Here is a 21,668-nt window from a genome sequence, read left to right as displayed (position 1 = left end):
TCCAGCCAGAACTTCTCTACCTCGTGCACAAGCTCAGGCTCCTTCCCCCCCAGCGAGGTGACGTTCCACGTGCCAAGAGCTAGCTTATGTAGCCGAGGATCGGACCGCCAAGTGCCCTGCCTTCGGCTTCCGCCCAGCTCACAATGCACTCGACCTCTATGGCCCCTCCCATGAGTGGTGAGCCCATTTCCTGTTTTATGCAGTTCAATTACCTTTTCTCGCAGATCCTTTGACAATTATTTTGCCTTCCCCATGACTCAGAATCCAGAAACATCTGTGCAGCACTGGATGAAAGATGCAATGGTCTGTCAGAAGCCCAGAACTCCACTAAAGAGCAGGGAAACCTGCAAAACAGGCTTGTAGGGATGAAATAGCCTCTGTGTTTTTCCTGACCTAATGAATATTCTGCTCTACCCCGGTATTGAGCACTGTATAACGGAAACACCACAGTAACCTCAGTTTTATATATATATATGTATATTTGAGGGCTCGTACTGTAAGGTCCCCAACAAAGACAGACCCTCACAGTTCTTCTCCAGCTGTTTTATTATCCAAAAGAGGAGAGGAGACAAAGACCGATACAGAAGAAGATAGTGTGCTGATATTTACATGATGGTGTACACACAAAGACCGATACAGAAGAAGATAGCGTGCTGATATTTACATGATGGTGTACACACAAAGACCGATACAGAAGAAGATAGCGTGCTGATATTTACATGATGGTGTACACACAAAGACCGATACAGAAGAAGATAGCGTGCTGATATTTACATGATGGTGTACACACATGCGCTGGACTATTCACAAGTGAGTCTGACGTCCTGGAGTCCGGCGCCAACATGGCCGCCGTGAAAGAGAGGAAAAGGCTTTTGCTTCTTGATGAAGGTTAGCATCTAGTCTGCTCTTTGGCTTGGATGATGGGACAGCGTTTCCATGACGACGGGGAGAAGCTGCGAGGCATGCTACATTCCACAGCTTGGTTAGTCCCTGGGGAGTTCTCATCTTCACCGCCTTTACCAAAGAGGATTTCATTTACCCAGACTGGTAAACGCTAAAATGAAAGCTCTTGTTTTGAACGTCTCCAGTTAGTGAACCTGACTCACTTTAAACTGGGCAACACTTTTATTTTGAAAGGCTTGCATCAGTGAGTTGTTGCTGTTCCACAAAGTCCTGATTGTGGTCACGTTGTGTGTTTCATAGAAGATTTGGCTACATGCCTGATGACTGCTGACAACTTAACACAAAGACCCAATCTCAGCCCTTCGGCACTTGAAACCTGCACCAACCTTTGGCCAGTCACAGAGCCCACCCTCCCCAGGCCTCCTGGTTTACGTACCCACCCTCCCCGGGTCTCTTGGTTTACATACCCACCATCCCCAGGTCTCCTGGTTTACATACCCACCCTCCCCAGGTCTCCTGATTTACGTACCTATGCATCCCGGGTCTTCTGGTTTACGTACCCATCCTCGCCGGGTCTCCTGATTTACGTACCTATCCATCCCGGGTCTTCTGGTTTACGTACCCATCCTCGCCGGGTCTCCTGATTTACGTACCTATCCATCCCGGGTCTTCTGGTTTACGTACCCATCCTCGCCGGGTCTCCTGATTTACATTCCCATCCACCCCGGGTCTCCTGATTTACATACTCATCCACCCCGGGTCTCCTGGTTTATGTACCCACTCTCTCCAGGTCTCCTGGTTTACATTACCACACTTTCTGGGTCTCCTGGTTTACATACCCACCCTCCCTGGGTCTCCTGGTTTACGTACCCAACCTCACCGGGTCTCCTGGTTTATGTACCCACCCTCCCCAGCTGTCCTGGTTTAGGTCCCGACCCTCCCCAGGTCTCCTGGTTTACAAACCCACCCTCCTGGGTCTCCTGGTTTACATACTCATGTTTGTCGGCACACTTACGTATTGTATTTTGTCCTCCTTTCCTAGCCCCGTCCTGTTATAGCCCTTTGCACCCCTAGTGCCCAAAACAGGCGTTAAATGTGTTCTTAACCACAGGGCCAGGGCCCATGGTATGACCGTGCGCAAGTACTGAAGGGGCACCAAAACTCGGTTTCTTAGCTGTCGTCCGTATGGGTCGTATTGGTACACAGTTGTAATACACTTTTCCACCACTCGTGGCAGTAATGACTATATCAAATAGAAGACGTCTGGAGCTAAAGTCATGGAGAAGTTTCCTAAGTGCAAAAACTGTGACTAAAGTGGTGGAGCTGTATTTTTATTTGTGCTTAAAATGGAAATGTGTATTGGCCAAAATCTAGCTTTGACGCTGGAATTTCGAGAGTTTAAAGTCCTGCAAACACACTGTGTCGTGTGTGTCCGTAGCTTTAATGCTAACGAGCTGTGTTGGTCCACGCTCCAGACGATCTTTACCTGCTTTTTATAAATAAACGCTAACTTTGCACTTGTCCAACATAACAGATGTCGTTTGTCACATACAACATAACTTTAGGGAGCGGGACAGGAGGACACAAAAGTTAGCAACATTAGCATAGCTATGTTAGCTAAATGCTAACTTACATCCATTTTTTTCCGCTTATCCGAGTCACGGGGGCAGCAGCCTTAGCAGAAAAGCCCAGACTTCCCACTCCCCAACCACTTCGTCCAGCTCCTGCCGGGGGATCCCGAGGTGTTACCAGGCCAGCCGGGAGACATAGTCTTCCCAACGTGGAAATAAATGCTAACTTTACATTACACATCTTAAAAGTTAGCATTTACACTCACATTTTGAGAAATGACTGAAAAGATTAGACAACATCCCACTTCTACAGTTGACTGCTGGGTAGTTTTTAAGCTTTTAAGATGTGTAGTGAAGCTTGATTTTTAACAAAGCTGCTGGGATGGGCTCAACTAGCTAGTGGTTGGTTCCAAGGTGGGTTTGTGTCTCCATATTGGTGGATTTGCCAGAATTGAGGTATGAAAGGACCTTGGTCCACTCTAAGCACCGCCTTCTGGTGTCAACCTGGTATGAGCCTTCAATAACAAGACTTGGGTATGTTGAGTGATCAGGAACCAGTGTGTCCGACCACTTGAAGAGTGACTCGTCTCACTACTGGCTCAGTCTGGAGTGTGTGCCCAGTCTAGGGTGCGTAAGGTTCTACATCCATGCGGTCGTTGGCACAACAATCGTCCCTGCCTACGTTTCTTTGAAAACAAAGAAGTTCTCAGTCTCTACCTTGATCGAACTAAATGCGCAGACAGACAAACCTAAAAACAATCGGGATTTCTAAAGCTATTTGTTTTTGTTTAAAAGAAAAAAGACCAAACCAAATTGCTTTTTATTGCTGTTGTTTTAGCACACCTATTATGGGGGTAGTTAGTAGGCGGGGTGAACCATGCTCTTTTGACTAAACTAAAAGCTGAGCTCAGTCTGGAAAGAAAGACTTAAAAGTCCACCATTCAGTCTGTCGGTAAGCATGTGTGTCCAACAGGATGATTTTCTATTGAGTCAGTTTTTTTGGCAAAGTGGTCTTGGGTTATGTCATGCAATGTTTCAGTAAGAAGGTGCGACCGGGTTACTTCTTGGCTGCCAAGGAGGCCAGCTGACCGTCGATGTCTTCCTCCGGCTGTAAAGCATGCCACTGGGCGATGGGGCGGCGCGGGTTGGTCAGCATGTCGGACCAGTGCTTGAGACCGAGGCCGTTTGCCTTGCTGCCCACAAAGATCTTGCCGATGGCGTCGTTCTTGCCGATCTTGTCATAGTCAAACACTGTGACTGCCACGAGGATTTTCTGCAAGGACCACCAACACTGATCAGACACCTCTATCTAATATCAATCAATCAATCAAAGTATATTTATATAGCCCTTAATCACAAGTGTCTCAAAGTGCTGCACAAGCCACAAGGACATCCTCGGCTCAGATGCCACATCAGGCCAAGAAAAAACTCAACGCAATAGGCACAATGAGAAACCTCGGAGGGGACCGCAGATGTGGGGACGGGGGCGACTGGGTACACTGGATGTGGAGTGGATCTAGTTAATAGTGTAAGAGTCCAGTCCAGTCCTCTTGCATGGAGACAAGTCGGGGTGCCGAGACGTCACTAACTGATGCAAAGAGGAGTGGTCCTTCCCGGGTCCCGACTTGGAAAAGCTAGCGCGTCATCTGTGGTCATCCGTTAACCTCTCCACGCAGGAGAGGGGGGAAGAGCAGAAAAGAGAGACGGCAGATCAACTGATCTAAAAAAGGGGGCTATTTAAAGGCTGCAGTATTCAAATGAGTTTTAAGATGGGACTTAAATGCTTCTACTGAGGTAGTATTTTTAACAGTTACCGGTAGAACATTCCAGAGTACTGGAGCCCCAATAGAAAACGCTCTATAGCCCGCAGACTTTTTTTGGGCTCTGGGAATCACTAATAAGCCGGAGTTCTTAGAATGCAGATTCCTTGCCGGGACCTATGGTACAATACAATCAGCAACATAGGATGGAGCTAGACCCAAAGCTCTCCACAAAGGTACAACTTGACACAAATACTGTGTGACTTCTTCCGGTCTCCCACACACCAGTGCACTAGACTCTGCTGGGGAAAGAAAGTCTCAAAGGTTGCAAGCAAGTTAGCAAACAAAGAAGAGAGATGATGTTAAGAGTGTTACTACAACAACCTTCTTTCATCTCCGTAATATCGCTAAAACATGACCCATTTTGTCCCCTAGTGACGCTGAGATCATTATTCATGCGTTTCTTAGACCTCCTCTTGAGTTCTAGAACCTATTATTTTCATGTCTCCCTATGTCTAGCATTAAAAGATTGCAGTTGCTACAAAATGCGACTGCTGGACTCTTGACTAGTACGAAAAAGTTGGACTATATCACGCCTATACTGTATATACCTTTATATACCTATACACCTATATAGTATATACCTTTTTATACCTATATATACCTATACTTTATATACCTGTATATATACCTATACTTTATATACCTTTATATACCTTCTATATATATACCTATACTTTATATACCTTTATATACCTATACAAACCCCGTTTCCATATAAGTTGGGAAATTGTGTTAGATGTAAATATAAACGGAATACAATGATTTGCAAATCATTTTCAACCCATATTCAGTTGAATATGCTACAAAGACAACATATTTGATGTTCAAACTCATGAACATTTTTTTTTTGCAAATAATCATTAACTTTAGAATTTGATGCCAGCAACACGTGACAAAGAAGTTGGGAAAGGTGGCAATAAATACTGATAAAGTTGAGGAATGTTCATCAAACACTTATTTGGAACATCCCACAGGTGAGCAGGCAAATTGGGAACAGGTGGGTGCCATGATTGGGTATAAAAGTAGATTCCATGAAATTCACAAACAAGGATGGGGCGAGGGTCACAACTTTGTCAACAAATGCGTGAGCAAATTGTTGAACAGTTTAAGAAAAACCTTTCTCAACCAGCTATTGCAAGGAATTTAGGGATTTCACCATCTACGGTCCGTAATATCATCAAAGGGTTCAGAGAATCTGGAGAAATCACTGCACGTAAGCAGTTAAGCCCGTGACCTTCCATCCCTCAGGCTGTACTGCATCAACAAGCGACATCAGTGTGTAAAGGATATCACCACATGGGCTCAGGAACACTTCAGAAAACATAACTATACAGCCTCTAGAGCGTTTCCTATTCGGGGCTCCAGTACTGGAATGTTCGACAACAGTTAGAGATGTTACCTCAGTAGAAGCATTTAAGTTCCTTCTTAAAACTCATTTATATTCTCTAGCTTTTAAATAGACCCCTTCTTATACCAGTTGACCTGCCGATTTTATTTTGTGCTCTGCCCGGGCTCTCTTGCACTGAGAGGTTACCAGGCGGCCACGGATAATCTCTGGACAGGTACCAGTCTTGAGGACGAGCTAGCTGTTCCAAGTGGTGACCTGGGGTGGACCAGTCTTTATGCATTAGTTGGTGACGTCTCTGCGTTGTTGACATGCCTCCATGGAAGAAGACCTCCTAGGACCCTCTGTTGGCTTCCAGATGGACTGGACTCTCAAACCATCAATGAATGTAATAATTCAATAACTTTACCCACTAGGGGGTCCCTACATCTGCAGCCCCTGACCAAGGGTTCTTCTTTTCCCCATTTGGGGCTTTTGGAAGTTTTTCCTTGCTCGAAAGTGGGTTCAGATCAGGGTACGTCGTTGTGCTTTGTCAAGCCCTTTGAGGCACTTGTGATTAAGGACTCTATAAATAAACTTTGATTGATGTTCACTTTAAGATGAAGCATGAAACAACTGTTAAGCAGCTAAGAAATATGATTAATTTTCTCATTATTCCTGGATTTTGCAAAAAACCCAAAAACAGGGTCCCCTTCTATCCAGGTCAACAGTCCAGTATCACCAAGTGTGTACTCATAGTAGGCCAGTTGTACCAAGTCCCGTTGCACTTGTACCATGATTGGAAGATGTAGTCAAGGGCCTAGTTCCATACTCACACACTTGAAAACACGCAAACTTGCTGTGTCATAGAATGACTCATACAATTTGCCCCTTGCAGATTCTGAATGAGAACTGACACTTTTCATAATCTGAATAGAGCACAAAGAGTCAAGTCTAATCAATGCAATTGCTCCTCGAGCAAGAAATGATTGACAGCTGAAACATTCCACTATGGAAATAATTGAAACGACTCTAAAATACAACTAGACAAGTAAATGGTCTGTTACTTGAATGCTAGCTGGATGGCCTTGAGTGACTACGCCCTACTGTCAGTTTATTTGCATCCAAACAGTCTAAGTACTAAGTAGATAGCCAGACATCCCTGTCTCCAGTGCCCCGAGGCTTTCCCAGCCCACCCGTGAGACATACTGTAGTCTCAGCATGTCCTGGGACTTCCCAAGATCTACTCCCAGCTCGACATGCCCGTAACAGCTCACCAAGGAGTCCTTCCTACCATTGATTCTCTCCCTTGTGACCTTTGCTCTAAGAATGACACTCGGCAAAAGTACCCATGAAGGGTCTTGGTATGTTTTTCTTTAAACCTGTAATTTGAAGACCAAATGATGATGACATGTATCGCATACCTGCATCTGTTCCAGTGGTATTTCAAAGCTGAAGGATTCATTGTAGTACGGATTGAGGGTGTTCTTCTTCACTGTGGTCTTCTTCTTCTTCAGACGTTTACCGCCCTGCAGCAGCTGGATCTTCACATAGGGATCTTGCAACAAAGAACACAGCTAGCAACCGTCCATGTTCCAATTATGCTAGCATTTGTAGCGGTAATAGTCTCAATGTGAGGTGTTCCTCCTACCGGACAATCCACAGGCATCCATCTTCTTCAGGTTCTTGGCCTCCAGGATGCAAACGGTGAGTTTACCAGCAGTGGGGACGTAGCGGAGGGAGATGCAGATGTCCCCGAGTTTCTCAGGCTGGAAAGACACAATGGTCACGGTTGAATGACGAATAACGCAGATTCCTAAGAACAGCAAAGTACTCCTTTCGTTTAGAGGATCTTTGAATAGCCATTTTGCAATGGGGCCTTAGAAACAGAGCAGGTGAGGGTTCAGCACCTCCTCTTGGTCGGCGCTCTCCAGATCCCGCCACTCCTCAATGGGCCTCCCGAGGTCGATGGTGTTCATGGGGATCTTCACCTCGCCGATGACGTCATGTTTCGAAAAGCGATCGTAGTCATAAACGGACATCACCAAAGTTTTCCCGCCGAGCTCCTCATAGGGTACCTAGTGTGACATACAGAAAAAGTATTGTTCTCAGACCAGGTGATCACAATGTAGCCTCTTGCTAAATGTATTGATGATTTTTGATTTGTTGATCGTGCCAAATTGGATCTAGCTAACAAAACTGGGACAATGGACGTAGGAATAAGCCCCCTGCTTATTCCTACGTCCATTGTCCCAGTTTTGTGTACGACTATTTCAGGCCCACCTAGTCTGCTGCCTAAAGAGGCTGTCATAGAAATCCAACACAAGAAGTTCAAGTTAGCTTGCGACTCTTAATTGTAACAATGTAATGTGTGTCAAATGAATTGATTGATCAAAAGTATTTGAGTGGTTGTCCCTCGGCTCTGGAACACAGAAATATTGGAAGTGAAGCGTATGGTGAGATGAAGAAATGAAGACATCTTCATCTCACAGAGGACAACCAGAGTCGCTACAGCTGCAGTAAATGTGCAGACAAGCAGAACTTCCATTCCGACCCGGAGACATTTGTCAAGTCTCCGCAGGCCTTATTAGCTGAGACAAGAAAGAGCCGAGTGCTCTGCAGCCTCAGGAACCTGACATAACACATCCTGCTTGGATCACAATCAGAATCTCCTCCCTCTTTTTCTCAGGCTCACCTTGAAGACAAAGGTCTCGTTGAAGACTGGGTTGAGAGTTTTCTTGTGGACCTTGGTGTCATACTTCTTCTTCTTGTCAGGAAATAGCAGGACTTTCACGTACGGGTCAGAGGTTCCCCCTGAATCCATGGATATGAGGTCTGCAGCTTGGAGGATGCCGACGGTGAGCTGTGTGCAGAGAAAACGCAAGCGTTTGAAAACTTCAGATTCATGTCAGGGTTACTTCTCCAGACACAATCAATAAACACTTGTCTGGACTGACTGTCCATGTATTATATTATATTATATTATATCCTTCAATGTCACAAAGATGAGGAACAACAGGTCCTTTATAAGGGATGGAGATCAAAAACTGCTTCTTATTCAGAATCGGTTCCCGGTGAATAAATTCCTAGGAATCGCTTGCCATTTTTAAAAAAAGATTCCTTTTAGTGACATCAGACAGCAACATGTTTGGTTCTATTTGACAAGAAAATATGTCTACTTGTAATCAGTGCAAGGTTGCTATTTCATGCAGAGGAGCACATAAGAGCAATATGCTGAAACATTTGAACACACACATGCAATAATTATACATGAATGTCTTTGAAACACTCCCATCTCATCCCATCATCTGGTGTTTATACAAACTAACACCACCTAGCATGTTAGCAACATTATTTGTTACATTAAAATGAATGTCTTCTCATTTAAAGTTGAACATGGGCAGAGACAGCGACTAAGTTTGTGGTCAAAAGCTTGCACTCATTTGCCACAGTGCTCCTGATTTTCGGTAAGGGAATGTTCAATTGTAGTCAGAGAAAAGTTGCATGTGTTCCTTCAACCACATTTCATTAAACAGGTGGAACAACCAAAAATAGAATCTCCTCTAAAAATCCATTAATGTCAACAATTCAAACTTCAAAAGTGAAACTAACATGTGGTATTAACTCGTTACATGCAAAGTGAGATATGTCAATACTTTCTCTTTTGCTATTATTTTGACGGTTAGGGCTTACACTTTTTAAAACCCCACATTTTATGAGAGTTTCAACATCGATAGGGTTTAATAAGCTGTAAGCCATAATCATCAAACACATAATAGATCAAAATATCTCATTTTGCATGTAATGAGTTAATATCACATGTTACTAAGTCTGGTGTAAATACAACAGGTGCTAACTAACACCACCTAGCATGTTAGCAACATTATTTGTTACATTGTCTTCTCATTCAAAGATGAACATGAGCAGAGACAGTGACTAAGTTTGTGGTCAAAAGCTTGCACTCATATGCCACAGTGCTCCTGATTTTCGGTAAGGGAATGTTCAATTGTAGTCAGAGAAAAGTTGCATGTGTTCCTTCAACCACATTTCATTAAACAGGTGGAACAACCAAAAATAGAATCTCCTCTAAAATCCACTCATGTCAACAATTCAACTTCAAAAGTGAAACTAACATGTGATATTAACTCATTACATGCAAAGTGAGATATGTCAAGACTTTCTCTTTTGACGGTTAGGGCTTACACTTTTTAAAACCCCACATTTTATGAGAGTTTCAACATTGATAGGGTTTAATAAGCTGTAAGCCATAATCATCAAAAACATAATAGATAAAAATATCTCATTTAGCATGTAATGAGTTAATATCACATGTTACTAAATCTGGTGTAAATACAACAGGTGCTAACTAACACCACCTAGCATGTTAGCAACATTATTTGTTACATTGTCTTCTCATTTAAAGATAAACATGAGCAGAGACAGACTCTGACTGGCTCCAAGGCGGGCAGTAAGTACTCGGTCCAGGTCACGTCTGCTGCTAGACCAATGTCAGCCAGCAGTGACTAAGTTTGTAGTCAAAAGCTTGCACACATTTGCCACAGTGCTCCTGCTTTTCGGTAGGTGAATGCTCAATTATAGTCAGAGAAAAGTTGCATATTTTTCTTCAACCACATTTTCACTCAGTCATTTCCATTATACAGGTGGAACTCATCAAATTAGAATATGGTGTAAGAGTCCATTCATGTCAACAATTCAACTACAAAAGTGAAACTAATATGTGATATTAACTCACGACATGCAAATATGTCCAGCATGTATTTATTATATTTTTGATGATCATAGCTTAGAGTTTTTATGAGCTTATTTCTTAGATTAGTTTAACATTGTAAAGAAAATTTAAAAAAATCAACTTTTTTGAGATTCCTGGCAAAGATTCCTAAAAGTTTTGAAAATGAATAAGTAAGTAAAGTAAGGTATGTGCCTCTTAAGACCTCTGTTGGCTTTGTAAGGTCATGTTAGCTTCAACTAAACTAAAATGATGCTAATCCACCTTTTTGTCCTCTTTTTTTACAAACAAGAATAGATAAGAAAATTGATAAAGAACCAAATCGGAAGTGAAAGTGGAAAAATCTAATCTATCCTTAGTCTTGTCCCCATCAATCACATGTTTGGTGGTGAAAACAATTGCAACCTTCAGAATACTGGAAATACTTTAGAGGAGTCAGTGTACAGTCCGTATCGCAGTAGAGTTTATTACTCACCAAACATGACCTAACAATTATTCATGTCTAAATCAGTAAGTTGCGATGCGAGAGCAAAACCCGTTTTCACTGAATTGTGGATCTTAGCTTGGACAAAAAAATAAATGAAAATAATCTCTGGCTTTTACGAGGTATTCTGAAGGGGAATTTTGTTTATGTTGACTCCCTCAGGTAGCGACAATGCTCCCTGATGCTAACTCGTTTCTTATCGAAGAAGACCAACAAAGTTTTTTCGTATACGCAAAACGCAGGGTGGGTACGTAAACCAGGAGAACCAGTGAAGTTGGGTATGTAAACCAGGAGACCCGGGGAGGTTGGTTATGTAAACCAGGAGACCAGGGGAGGTTGGGTATGTAAACCAGGAGACCTGGGGAGGGTGGGTACGTAAGCCAGGAGACCCGGGGAGGTTGGGTATGTAAACCAGGAGACCTGGGGAGGTTGGGTATGTAAACCAGGAGCTCCGGGGAGTTTGGGTATGTTCACCGGGAGCTCCGGGGAGTTTGGGTATGTAAACCGGGAGCTCCGGGGAGTTTGGGTATGTAAACCGGGAGCTCCGGGGAGGTTGGGTATGTAAACCAGGAGCTCCGGTGAGGTTGGGTATGTAAACCAGGAGCTCCGAGGACGTTTGGTATGTAAACAAGGAGACCCGGTAAGGTTGGGTTTGTAATTCAGGAGTCCCGGGGAGGTTGGGTATGTAAACCAGGGGACCCGGGGAGGGTGGGTATGTAAACCAGGACACCCGGTAAGGCTGGGTACGTAAACCAGGAGTCCCGGGGAGGTAGGGTATGTAAACCAGGAGACCCGGGGAGGGTGGGTATGTAAACCAGCGGACCCGGGGAGGGTGGGTATGTAAACCAGGAGGCTTGGTGAGGTTGGGTACGTAAACCAGGAGACCTGGTGAGGTTGGGTATGTAAACCAGGGGACCCGGGGACATTGGGTATGTAAAGCAGGAGACCCGGTAAGGTTGGGTATGCAAATCAGGAGTCCTGGGGAGGTTGGGTATGTAAACCAGGAGACCCGGGGAGGGTGGGTATGTAAACCAGGCCCTCCAGGGAGTTTGGGTATGTAAACCAGGAGACCCGGGGAGTTTGGTTATGTTCAGCAAGAGCTCCGGGGAGTTTGGGTATGTTCACCAGGAGCTCCGGGGAGTTTGGGTATGTAAACCAGGAGCTCCGGGGAGGTTGGGTATGTAAACCAGGAGCTCTGGGGAGTTTGGGTATGTTCACCAGGAGCTCCGGGAAGTTTGGGTATGTAAACCAGGAGCTCCGGGGAGGTTGGGTATGTAAACCAGGAGCTCCGGGGAGGTTGGGTATGTAAACCAGGAGCTCCAGGGAGTTTGGGTATGTAAACCAGGAGACCTGGTGAGGGTGTTTGTGATCCAAAAGCAAAACCCGTTTTTACTGAGTTGTGGATCTTAACCTGGACCAAAAAAGAAATGAAAATAATCTTTGGCTTTTAAGAAGTATTGTGAAAGGGACTTCTGTTTATGTTGACTCCCTCCGTGCTCCGTGGCGCTAACTCCTTTCTTATCGAAGAAGACCAACATTGTGTACGCAAAACGCAGGTGGGACACTTCCTGTGTAATCTGCAGTGTAAAGATCTTCTGACTACCAGAACAAACGTGAGCAGAAACCCAGTGTGCGTGTCCAAGTACTCAACTTGGTTCAGATCTGGAAAATGGAGGAGCCCAAGGACAATAAAGTTCCTTGAATCTATCAGCTCCACCACTGAGGTGGAAGAAGATCCGAGTAGCAACCGGTGCACTGCTGCTAAATTCCGTGTCCAAGGGGTTTAAGAGCGTGCTAGATGACGATGGTCACAAGAACATGACGACTATGTCCACTACAATGTCTGTGTTGAACATACAAGCTGCACACTGACTGCTCTGAAGTAAACAGGTGAAACCCAACACTTTATGACATGGTGCAGAGGTTCGTTTATTACATTTACAAAGTGAAACTAGTATATGACATGGGCTCATAACATGCAACTTAAGATATATATTTTGATATTATTTGATGATTATGGCTTATAAAAACCACAAATTGAAAATATCAGAATTTTTTTTTTTAATGATGACAAATTGACATATTTCAGTTTGAATGTAACGAGTTAATATCACATATTAGTTTCACATTTGAAGTTGAATTGCTCGAATACGTGGATTTTTACACCATGTTCAATTTTTATGAGTTTCACCTGTATAATTTAATGACGGAGTTAAAACATGCAGCTTTTTGCTGACTACAATTGAACATTCACCTACCAAAAATCAGGAGCACTGTGGCAAACGGGTGCAAGCTTTTAACCACAAACTCTACTCATGCTCATGTTAAAATGAGAAGGCATTCATTTCAATGTAACAAATAATGTTGCTAACATGCTAGGTGGTGTTAGTTAGCACCTGTTGTATTTACACCAGATTTAGTAACATGTGATATTAACTCATTACATGCAAAGTGAGACATGTTTATGTATTATGTTTTTATGATTATGGCTTACAGCTTATTAAAACTTATGGAAATCTCATAAAATGTGGGGTTTTAAAAAGTGTAAGCCATAACATGTTCAATTTTTATGAGTTTCACCTGTATAATTTAATGACTGAGTTAAAACATGCAGCTTTTTGCTGACTACAATTGAACATTCACCTACCGAAAATCAGGAGCACTGTGGCAAATGTGTGCAAGCTTTTGACCACAAACTTAGTCACTGTCTCTGCTCATGTTCATCTTTAAATAAGAAGAAAATTTAACAAATAATGTTGCTAACATGCTAGGTGGTGTTAGTTAGCACCTGTTATATTTACACCAGGTTTAGTAACATGTGATATTAACTCATTACATGCAAAGTGAGATATGTTTATCTATTATGTGTTTGATGATTATGACTTACAGCTTATTAAAACCTATGGAAATCTCATAAAATGTGGGGTTTTAAAAAGTGTAAGCCACAACCGTCAAAATAATAGCAAAAAAGAAAGTCTTGACAAATCTCAATTTGCATGTAACGAGTTAATATCACATGATAGTTTCACTTTTGAAGTTGAATTGTTGACATGAATGGATTTTTAAAGGAGATTCTATTTTTGTTTGTTCCACCTGTTTAATGAAATGTGGTTGAAGAAAAACATGCAACTTTTCTCTGACTACAATTGAACATTCACCTACCGAAAATCAGGAGCACTGTGACAAATGGGTGCAAGCTTTTAACCACAAACTCTGCTCATGCTCATGTTAAAATGAGAAAACAATGTAACAAATAATGTTGCTAACATGTTAGGTGGTGTTAGTTAGCACCTGTTGTATTTACAGCAGATTTAGTAACATGTGATATTAACTCATTACATGCAAAGTGAGATATTTGTATCTATTATGTGTTTGATGATTATGGCTTACCGCTTATTAAAACCTATGGAAATCTCATAAAATGTGGGGTTTTAAAAAGTGTAAGCCATAACCGTCAAAATGATAGCAAAAAAGAAAGTGTTGACAAATCTCAATTTGCATGTAATGAGTTAATATCACATGATAGTTTTACTTTTTAAGTTGAATTGTTGACATGAATGGATTTTTAAAGGAGATATAAGCGGTAGAAAATGGATGGCTTATATTATTGTTTGTTCCACCTGTTTAATGAAATGTGGTTGAAGGAAAACATGCAACTTATCTCTGACTACAATTGAACATTCACCTACCAAAAATCAGGAGCACTGTGGCAAACGGGTGCAAGCTTTTAACCACAAACTCTACTCATGCTCATGTTAAAATGAGAAGGCATTCATTTCAATGTAACAAATAATGTTGCTAACATGCTAGGTGGTGTTAGTTAGCACCTGTTGTATTTACACCAGATTTAGTAACATGTGATATTAACTCATTACATGCAAAGTGAGACATGTTTATGTATTATGTTTTTATGATTATGGCTTACAGCTTATTAAAACTTATGGAAATCTCATAAAATGTGGGGTTTTAAAAAGTGTAAGCCATAACCGTCAAAATGATAGCAAAAAAGAAAGTGTTGACAAATCTCACTCTGCATGTAATAAGTTAATATCACATGATAGTTTCACTTTTGATGTTAAATTCCTGATAGGAATGGATTTTTAAACGAGATTCCATTTTTGTTTGTTCCACCTGTTTAATGAAATGTGGTTGAAGGAAAACATGCAACTTTTCTCTGACTACAATTGAACAGTCACCTACCGAAAATCAGGAGCACTGTGGAAAATGTGTGCAAGCTTTTGACCACAAACTTAGTCACTGTCTCTGCTCATGTTCATCTTTAAATGAGAAGACAATGTAATAAATAATGTTGCTAACATGCTAGGTGGTGTTAGTTAGCACCTGTTGTATTTACACCAGATTTAGTAACATGTGATATTAACTCATTACATGCAAAGTGAGATATTTGTATCTATTATGTGTTTGATGATTATGGCTTACAGCTTATAAAAACCTATGGAAATCTTATAAAATGTGGGGTTTTAAAAAGTGTAAGCCACAACCGTCAAAATGATAGCAAAAAAGAAAGTGTTGACAAATCTCACTCTGCATGTAATAAGTTAATATCACATGATAGTTTCACTTTTGATGTTAAATTCCTGACAGGAATGGATTTTTAAATGAGATTCCATTTTTGTTTGTTCCTCCTGTTTAATGAAAGGAAGGAAAACATGCAACTTTTCTCTGACTACAATTGAACATTCGCCTACCGAAAATCAGGAGCACTGTGGCATATTTAGTAACATGATATGAACTCATTACATGCAAAGTGAGATATGTATGTGTGTTATATGTAAGCACAGTTGAAATATTAATAACAATATAATAATGACCTTGGTATTCTCAAAGTCGTAATCGATGGAATATTGCAGCTTCCCCAGCTTCTCCTGCTCCTTCTCCTCTTCCTCCTTCTCCTCCTCCGTGAGTCCCGTCTCTCCCTCGTCATCGTCGTCATCCTGAGGTTTCTGTGGCCAGGGAACGAAAAGAAGGAGACGTCAAAAACTCGAGTCCCAACGCCGAGGGCTTCCAGAAACTAGCTCGCATGCCACAGAGTCCAGTTTTTGGTGACTGCTTACCTGCCCAGTGACCCAGAACATGTTTGAATTCAACTATTCTACCACCCTGTCCTCCATCTTAGGTCTTCTAACATGCTGGTGCAGGACAGGGACAGTGAGGCTTTGCATGCTCCTGCCTCAGCATTCCAGCACTTTCCTGCTCGTCACCCGGCTCAGAGGGTCTTAAGTACAGAACTGATCAATGCTCGGGGATGTTTTGTCGGCTCATCTCCATATTAGACCTCTTTTCCACCGCACAGAAGCAACTTGGCTCCACTTGACTCAGTTCAGGGAAGGTTTATGGCTCCAAAAGTACTGGAAGTTTAGTATGTTGAGGGACTGGACTGGAGCCAAACAAGATCTTTGACTCCAAACCGGGAAATGTAACATTTTCCCTTTTTTGAGTTTAGGATAGGGTTGTCCCGATACCAATATTTTAGTAACGGTACCAAAATGTATTTCGATACTTTTCGGTACTTTTCTAAATAAAGGGGACTACAAAATATTTCATTTTTGTCTTTATTGTAAGAAAAAATGTTAGTGTACATGAAACATATGTTTATTATTGTCATTTTGTCATACTAGACAACTTGTCTTTTAGTAGTAAGTAAACAAACAAAGACTCCTAATTAGTCTATGCAGTAATATATTGTGTCATTTATACACCTATTATTTTGTACACATTTTGAGGGACAAACTGTAAAAATTGATTTTTAATCTACTTGTTCATTTACTGTTAATATCTGCTTATGTTCTGTTTTAACATGTTCTATCTACACTTCTGTTAAAATGTAATAATCACTTATTCTTCTCTTCTTTGATACTTGACATTAGTTTTGGATGATACCACACATTTAGGTATGGATGTGATACCAAGTAGTTACAGGATCATACATTGGTCATATTCAAAGTCCTCATGTGTCCAGGGACGTATTTACTGACTTTATAAACATAATATGAATTTTTTTAAAAGACGATAAAAAAAAAAATATTGATGTAATCATAGTAGTATCAACTAGACACACTCCTGTACTTGGTATCATTACAGTGGATGTCAGGTGTAGATCCACCCATAGCGTTTGTTTACATTGTGACGACGGTGAGCTATGTTATCCTCCTACGGTGTGTAGTGAAGCATGTTTAGCTATTCCTCCTCCTCCAGTGATAATGCTACTTGTAAGAAAAATACTTTATTTGTTGCCATGGAGACCAGGATTAGTGATTTAAAAGTAGCTAAAACACTGCGGATGGATGTTAGCCGCTAGCTAGCTAGCCATGTGTTAAAGCAGCTCTTCCTGAGGGTGTTTAAGTGTTATAACTTCACCTTTATCTTGACTTTTTACACAAAAATGCGTCCATTCTCCCTTTTCTGTCTACACACTGTGTCTGCTTGTAAGTACTCTGTGTGTGTGCGCTGCCAAACATGCTCCTCTGATCCTAAAACCAGCAATGTCACCGCGTGACGACGCACCGTCATGCCCTGGAACCGGTACTTTTCAAACAGAGTATAGTACCGTTTTTGATGTATTAGTACCGCGATACTATACTAGTACCGGTATACTGTACAACCCTAGTTTAGTAGTATCTTAGCTCACATTCTAGTGCAGGATGACAAAAAAACGTCAAAACCCACAAATCTTTGAGTAAATCTGGCAATAGAAATGTTGATTTTATTTTCCTTTTCTGGGTATACAAGACGACTTAAAGAGGTCACATTATTGTTTTCTACATGTAAAAACTTATTTGTGGTCTACATAACATGTCATGGTGGTTCTTTGCTCATAACCTTTCATTTCATTCATCTTCCAAGACGCTTTCTGACCGTCTTATTTACGTGCCTCCACTTCCACTGTCATCTTTGTTGTAGTTTTTAGCGCTTCCCTAGCGAGTCTACTGACAGATATAAATTAGAACTAGGGTTTTCCCGATGCCAATATATTAGTACCGGTACCAAAATGTACATCGATATTTTTCGTTACTTTTCCAAATAAAGGGAACTATGAAAAATGTCAATATTGGCATCATTTTAACAGACAATCTTACACTACATTAAACACTCACGGCCAAATAACAATTTTACAAGATTAAAATATAATTTAAAAGGCATTTAAATGGCATCGAACGTCCTCGACTACAGTCTGCACCGGACCAAACAGCAGGACAGGTGTAACAACTACATCATTACTCTTTACAATGCCTTGTGCGGAGCTGAATGTTCATTTATTTCAATGTTTACCTAAGGATAAGCAAAGGTGCTAATACTAATCTCCACATTTGGCGAGGCGTGTTTTAAAGCAGCGTATGTGTGTGTGTTTGCTCCTTTAAGAATGACAGTATGTGGGGTGAGTGACGTGAGTAAGTGAGCCCAAAACAAGTCTGCAGGCTCCAGAGCTTTTGCAATTCGGGCTATCTTATTCTGGAACGCCCTACTGGCAACAGTAGAGATGCTACCTCGGTAGAAGCCCTTAAGTCCACCTTAAAACTCATCTGTATACTCTGGCTTTTAAACAGACTGTTTTAGACCAGTTGACCTGCCGCTTCTCTCTCTTTTTGTCCCCCTCTCCTGCAAAGAGACGGATAATCTCAGAAGAGATACCAATCTGGGGGAGGTGCTAACTGTTCTAGGTCTTAACCTATTGTGGACCACTCTTCTATGATCTGGATGGGAACCTCCTACAAACCCTCTGCTTGCCCCCAATGGACTGGACTCTCACATGATCATTAATGATGTCATTGGGGTTTGTGCAGCCCTTCGAGGCACCTGCGGTTAAGGCCTATGCAAAGAAACTTTGATTGACTGATTGATTGAAGTCTTTTTTAATCTGAGTTGACATATCTAAGGCGATTGAAGGCAGTACTTCAGCAACAGGTTAAGCTAACGTTAGCATATGTGTTTACAATATTCTGCTGTGACTTCAACAAGTCAGGCCTGGCCTTAGTTTCTTGTTTGATGACTGAAACACATCATTAGCACGTATAAATGTCTTTTGAAATGAGTCGATACTGTGTAGTGGAAAAGGGGCAATAGAAGTCTCGCGAGGTTAGCGTTAGTGTGGCATATGATTCAGGTTTAGTGGGAACAGCATTTATGAATGACGATCAAATAATGCCTTAAAACTAAATATTTGGCCTTTTGGAGTTGTTGTGTGTGGAACTGTAACTGTTCCTGAGGATCTAGGGAGTCATGCAGTTTTCTCATACTCCTATAAACCCATCAAAACATGCCCTTTAGCACATGCATAGATTAATCGTGTTAGACCATCTTCATGACCCAATCTGGTCCACATTGGTCCCATGAACAGTTGTGTGGTTAGACGGTTAGACTCTCCTCTCCGGAAGAGCACAACAACACGGCTTCCCAAAGGAATTAATTCAAGTTCAAGCCAAAAGGAGCTTCATTCCATTGCCAATCCACCTACCGTAGAGCGGGAGTCCACCACGGTCAAGAAACACAAGACAGACACAAAGCCAGAAAACAGGAAGGAGAGCAGAGTGAGGAAGAGATTCAACTCACGACACAGCAAACACAAAAGATGGGCAGTCGCCGCACACGCCATGGTGGTGAAGAATGACACATTTATCTTGTTTGCACTGTCGACGCTAATTCATCGCTTTAATCAAAGAGCGCCCACCAATCTGGGAGGCAGTCAGTCTTTAAAGTCTCAAATTAGCCAACTCATTTGTCAAATGAGTTGGTTAATTTAACCCTTTTTCGCCCGGGAAAAGGTTGGAGTGCCATGTCCAGGTTGGGGAAGAGATGTTGCCCCAAGTGGAGGAGTTCAAGTACCTCGGAGTCTTGTTCTCGAGTGAGGGAAGAGTGGATCGTGAGATCGACAGGCGGATCGGTGCAACGTCTTCAGTAATGTGGACGCTGTATCGATCCGTTGTGGTGAAGAAGGAGCTGAGCCGGAAGGCAAAGCTCTCAATTTACCGGTCGATCTACGTTCCCATCCTCACCTATGGTCATGAGCTTTGGGCTATGACCAAAAGGACAAGATCACGGGTACAAGCGGCCCAAATGAGTTTCCTCCGCCGGGTGGCGGGTCTCTCCCTTAAAGATAGGGTGAGAAGCTCTGTCATCCGGGAGGAACTCAAAGTAAAGCCGCTGCTCCTCCACATCGAGAGGAGCCAGATGAGGTGGTTTGGGCATCTGCTCAGGATGCCACCCGAACGCCTCCCTGGGGAGGTGTTTAGGGCACGTCCGACCGGGAGGAGGCCACGGGGAAGACCCAGGACACGTTGGGAAGACTATGTCTCCCGGCTGGCCTGAGAACGCCTCAGACAAAGTGGCTGGGGAGAGGGAAGTCTGGACTTCTCTGCTTAGGCTGCTGCTCCGCGACACGACCTTCGATAAGCGGAAGAAAATGGATGGATGGATGGATTTATCAAATGTAGTTTTTGTCACCACGTATACAAAACACAACATAAGGTCAAAGGAAGAGAGCTGTCCTCATGTCCTAGAAGATAAAAAGTGGTTAACATCTATAGGTGGATGAGCAACAGCAATGCGGGGGCCTCAGGGACGGCCGTACCTCACCGCCTTCCATGTTCTTCATGTTGAAGCCATCCTTGCCTTTCTTGCCCTTCTTGTTTTTTTTCTTCTTGCAGCAGCACTTCTTGATGATGCAGAAGCAGCAGGTGAGGACCAGCAAAGCGGCCACCACGGCGATGGCGATCAGAGCCCACGGGGGCACTGGCGAGGAAGCAGAGTGTCAAATGAGTGCAAGTCTTGGCACCCCATAAGTCGAGGCGGCACTCACATGGAATTTTGTCAATTTCATTCAAGAACTTGCTCTTGATCTCTTCGAACATGTCGTTCTTGTTGATTTCCGTGTTGTTGTTTGAACCTGAGTTTTCTGCCACGGTGGAGATGACGGCCAGAGTCGGGGCCATGGTGACGGTAGTGGCGCCTGTGGGCTCGGCAGGGGCCACGGCCTGTGGGCTTCTGAACAGGTTGAACTTCATGGTTAGAAGAGACGAGGCGTGGCGTCTCTGAAACATAAAGCGGACAGAGAGGTACAGGAGGTGAGATGAAGCAGTGGCAGTCAAATCTTTTTGAATCAAGGACACAAAAACAACAGCTGTCAACACAACTCAGAATGTTCTTGATTCCTAGGAAAACTTGTAAACTGCTGAGTCGTTGCAAAGCAGCTCATGGAGACATTGGTATCATCATCATTGCCCGTTGCTCCCACATGGTCCCTTCATCTGTCTCTGGGACAGTTTCTTCAGCTGCCCCATCGCCAGGTTTTTCTTGGTCGTCCCCTCTTACTCTTCCCCTTGGGATTCCACCTGGGGGCCTGTCTTGTGCAGCTGGTGGCCAGCTTTCTCAGAGTAAACATTTCGTAAATTCCGGACTATAAGCCGCGACTTTTTTCCTATGCTTTGAAAGGTGCGGCTAATTTATGGATTTTTCTTCACTGATGGCCACAATGCAAATAGTTTTGAAAAAGCCAAGCACCCATCCATCCATTTTCTACTGCTTGTCCCTCTTGGGGTCACAGGGGGATGCTGGAGCCTATCTCAGCTGCATTCGGGCGGAAGGCGGTGTACACCCTGGAGAAATCGCCACCTCATCGCAGGGCCAACACAGATAGACAACATTCACTCACTAGGGATCATTTAGTGTTGCCAATCAACCTATCCCCAGGTGCATGTCTTTGGAGGTGGGAGGAAGCCGGAGTACCCGGAGGGAACCCACGCAGTCACGGGGACAACATGCAAACTCCACACAGAAAGTAGTTCAAACCCAGGACCTTCGT

The 21,668-nt window shown here is 42.8% G+C and overlaps 1 protein-coding gene across 5 annotated transcripts in view; it reads right to left on the bottom strand.

Annotated features, from left to right (window-relative positions):
• Positions 1-3,281: 3,281 nt before the first annotated feature.
• Positions 3,282-21,668, bottom strand: part of LOC133583126 (synaptotagmin-2-like) — a 57,807-nt gene continuing 39,420 nt past the window's right edge. For all 5 annotated transcript variants that reach the window (XM_061937279.1, XM_061937256.1, XM_061937272.2 and 2 more), the window contains 8 exons: positions 20,667-20,898; positions 20,439-20,599; positions 15,685-15,816; positions 8,317-8,484; positions 7,532-7,699; positions 7,273-7,390; positions 7,046-7,179; positions 3,282-3,747 (listed from right to left, as the gene is read on the bottom strand). In XM_061937279.1, coding sequence (XP_061793263.1) covers positions 3,532-3,747; positions 7,046-7,179; positions 7,273-7,390; positions 7,532-7,699; positions 8,317-8,484; positions 15,685-15,816; positions 20,439-20,599; positions 20,667-20,871 — 1,302 coding nt within the window. In that variant the 5' untranslated portion in view covers positions 20,872-20,898 and the 3' untranslated portion in view covers positions 3,282-3,531. The remainder of the gene's footprint in view (positions 3,748-7,045; positions 7,180-7,272; positions 7,391-7,531; positions 7,700-8,316; positions 8,485-15,684; positions 15,817-20,438; positions 20,600-20,666; positions 20,899-21,668) is intronic.

Source organism: Nerophis lumbriciformis, linkage group LG03 (genome assembly GCF_033978685.3).
Source record: "Nerophis lumbriciformis linkage group LG03, RoL_Nlum_v2.1, whole genome shotgun sequence".
NCBI classification, from domain to species: domain Eukaryota; kingdom Metazoa; phylum Chordata; class Actinopteri; order Syngnathiformes; family Syngnathidae; genus Nerophis; species Nerophis lumbriciformis.
The sequence above is the reverse complement of the archived record's forward strand: the minus strand, read 5'-3'. Positions and strand labels throughout refer to the sequence as shown.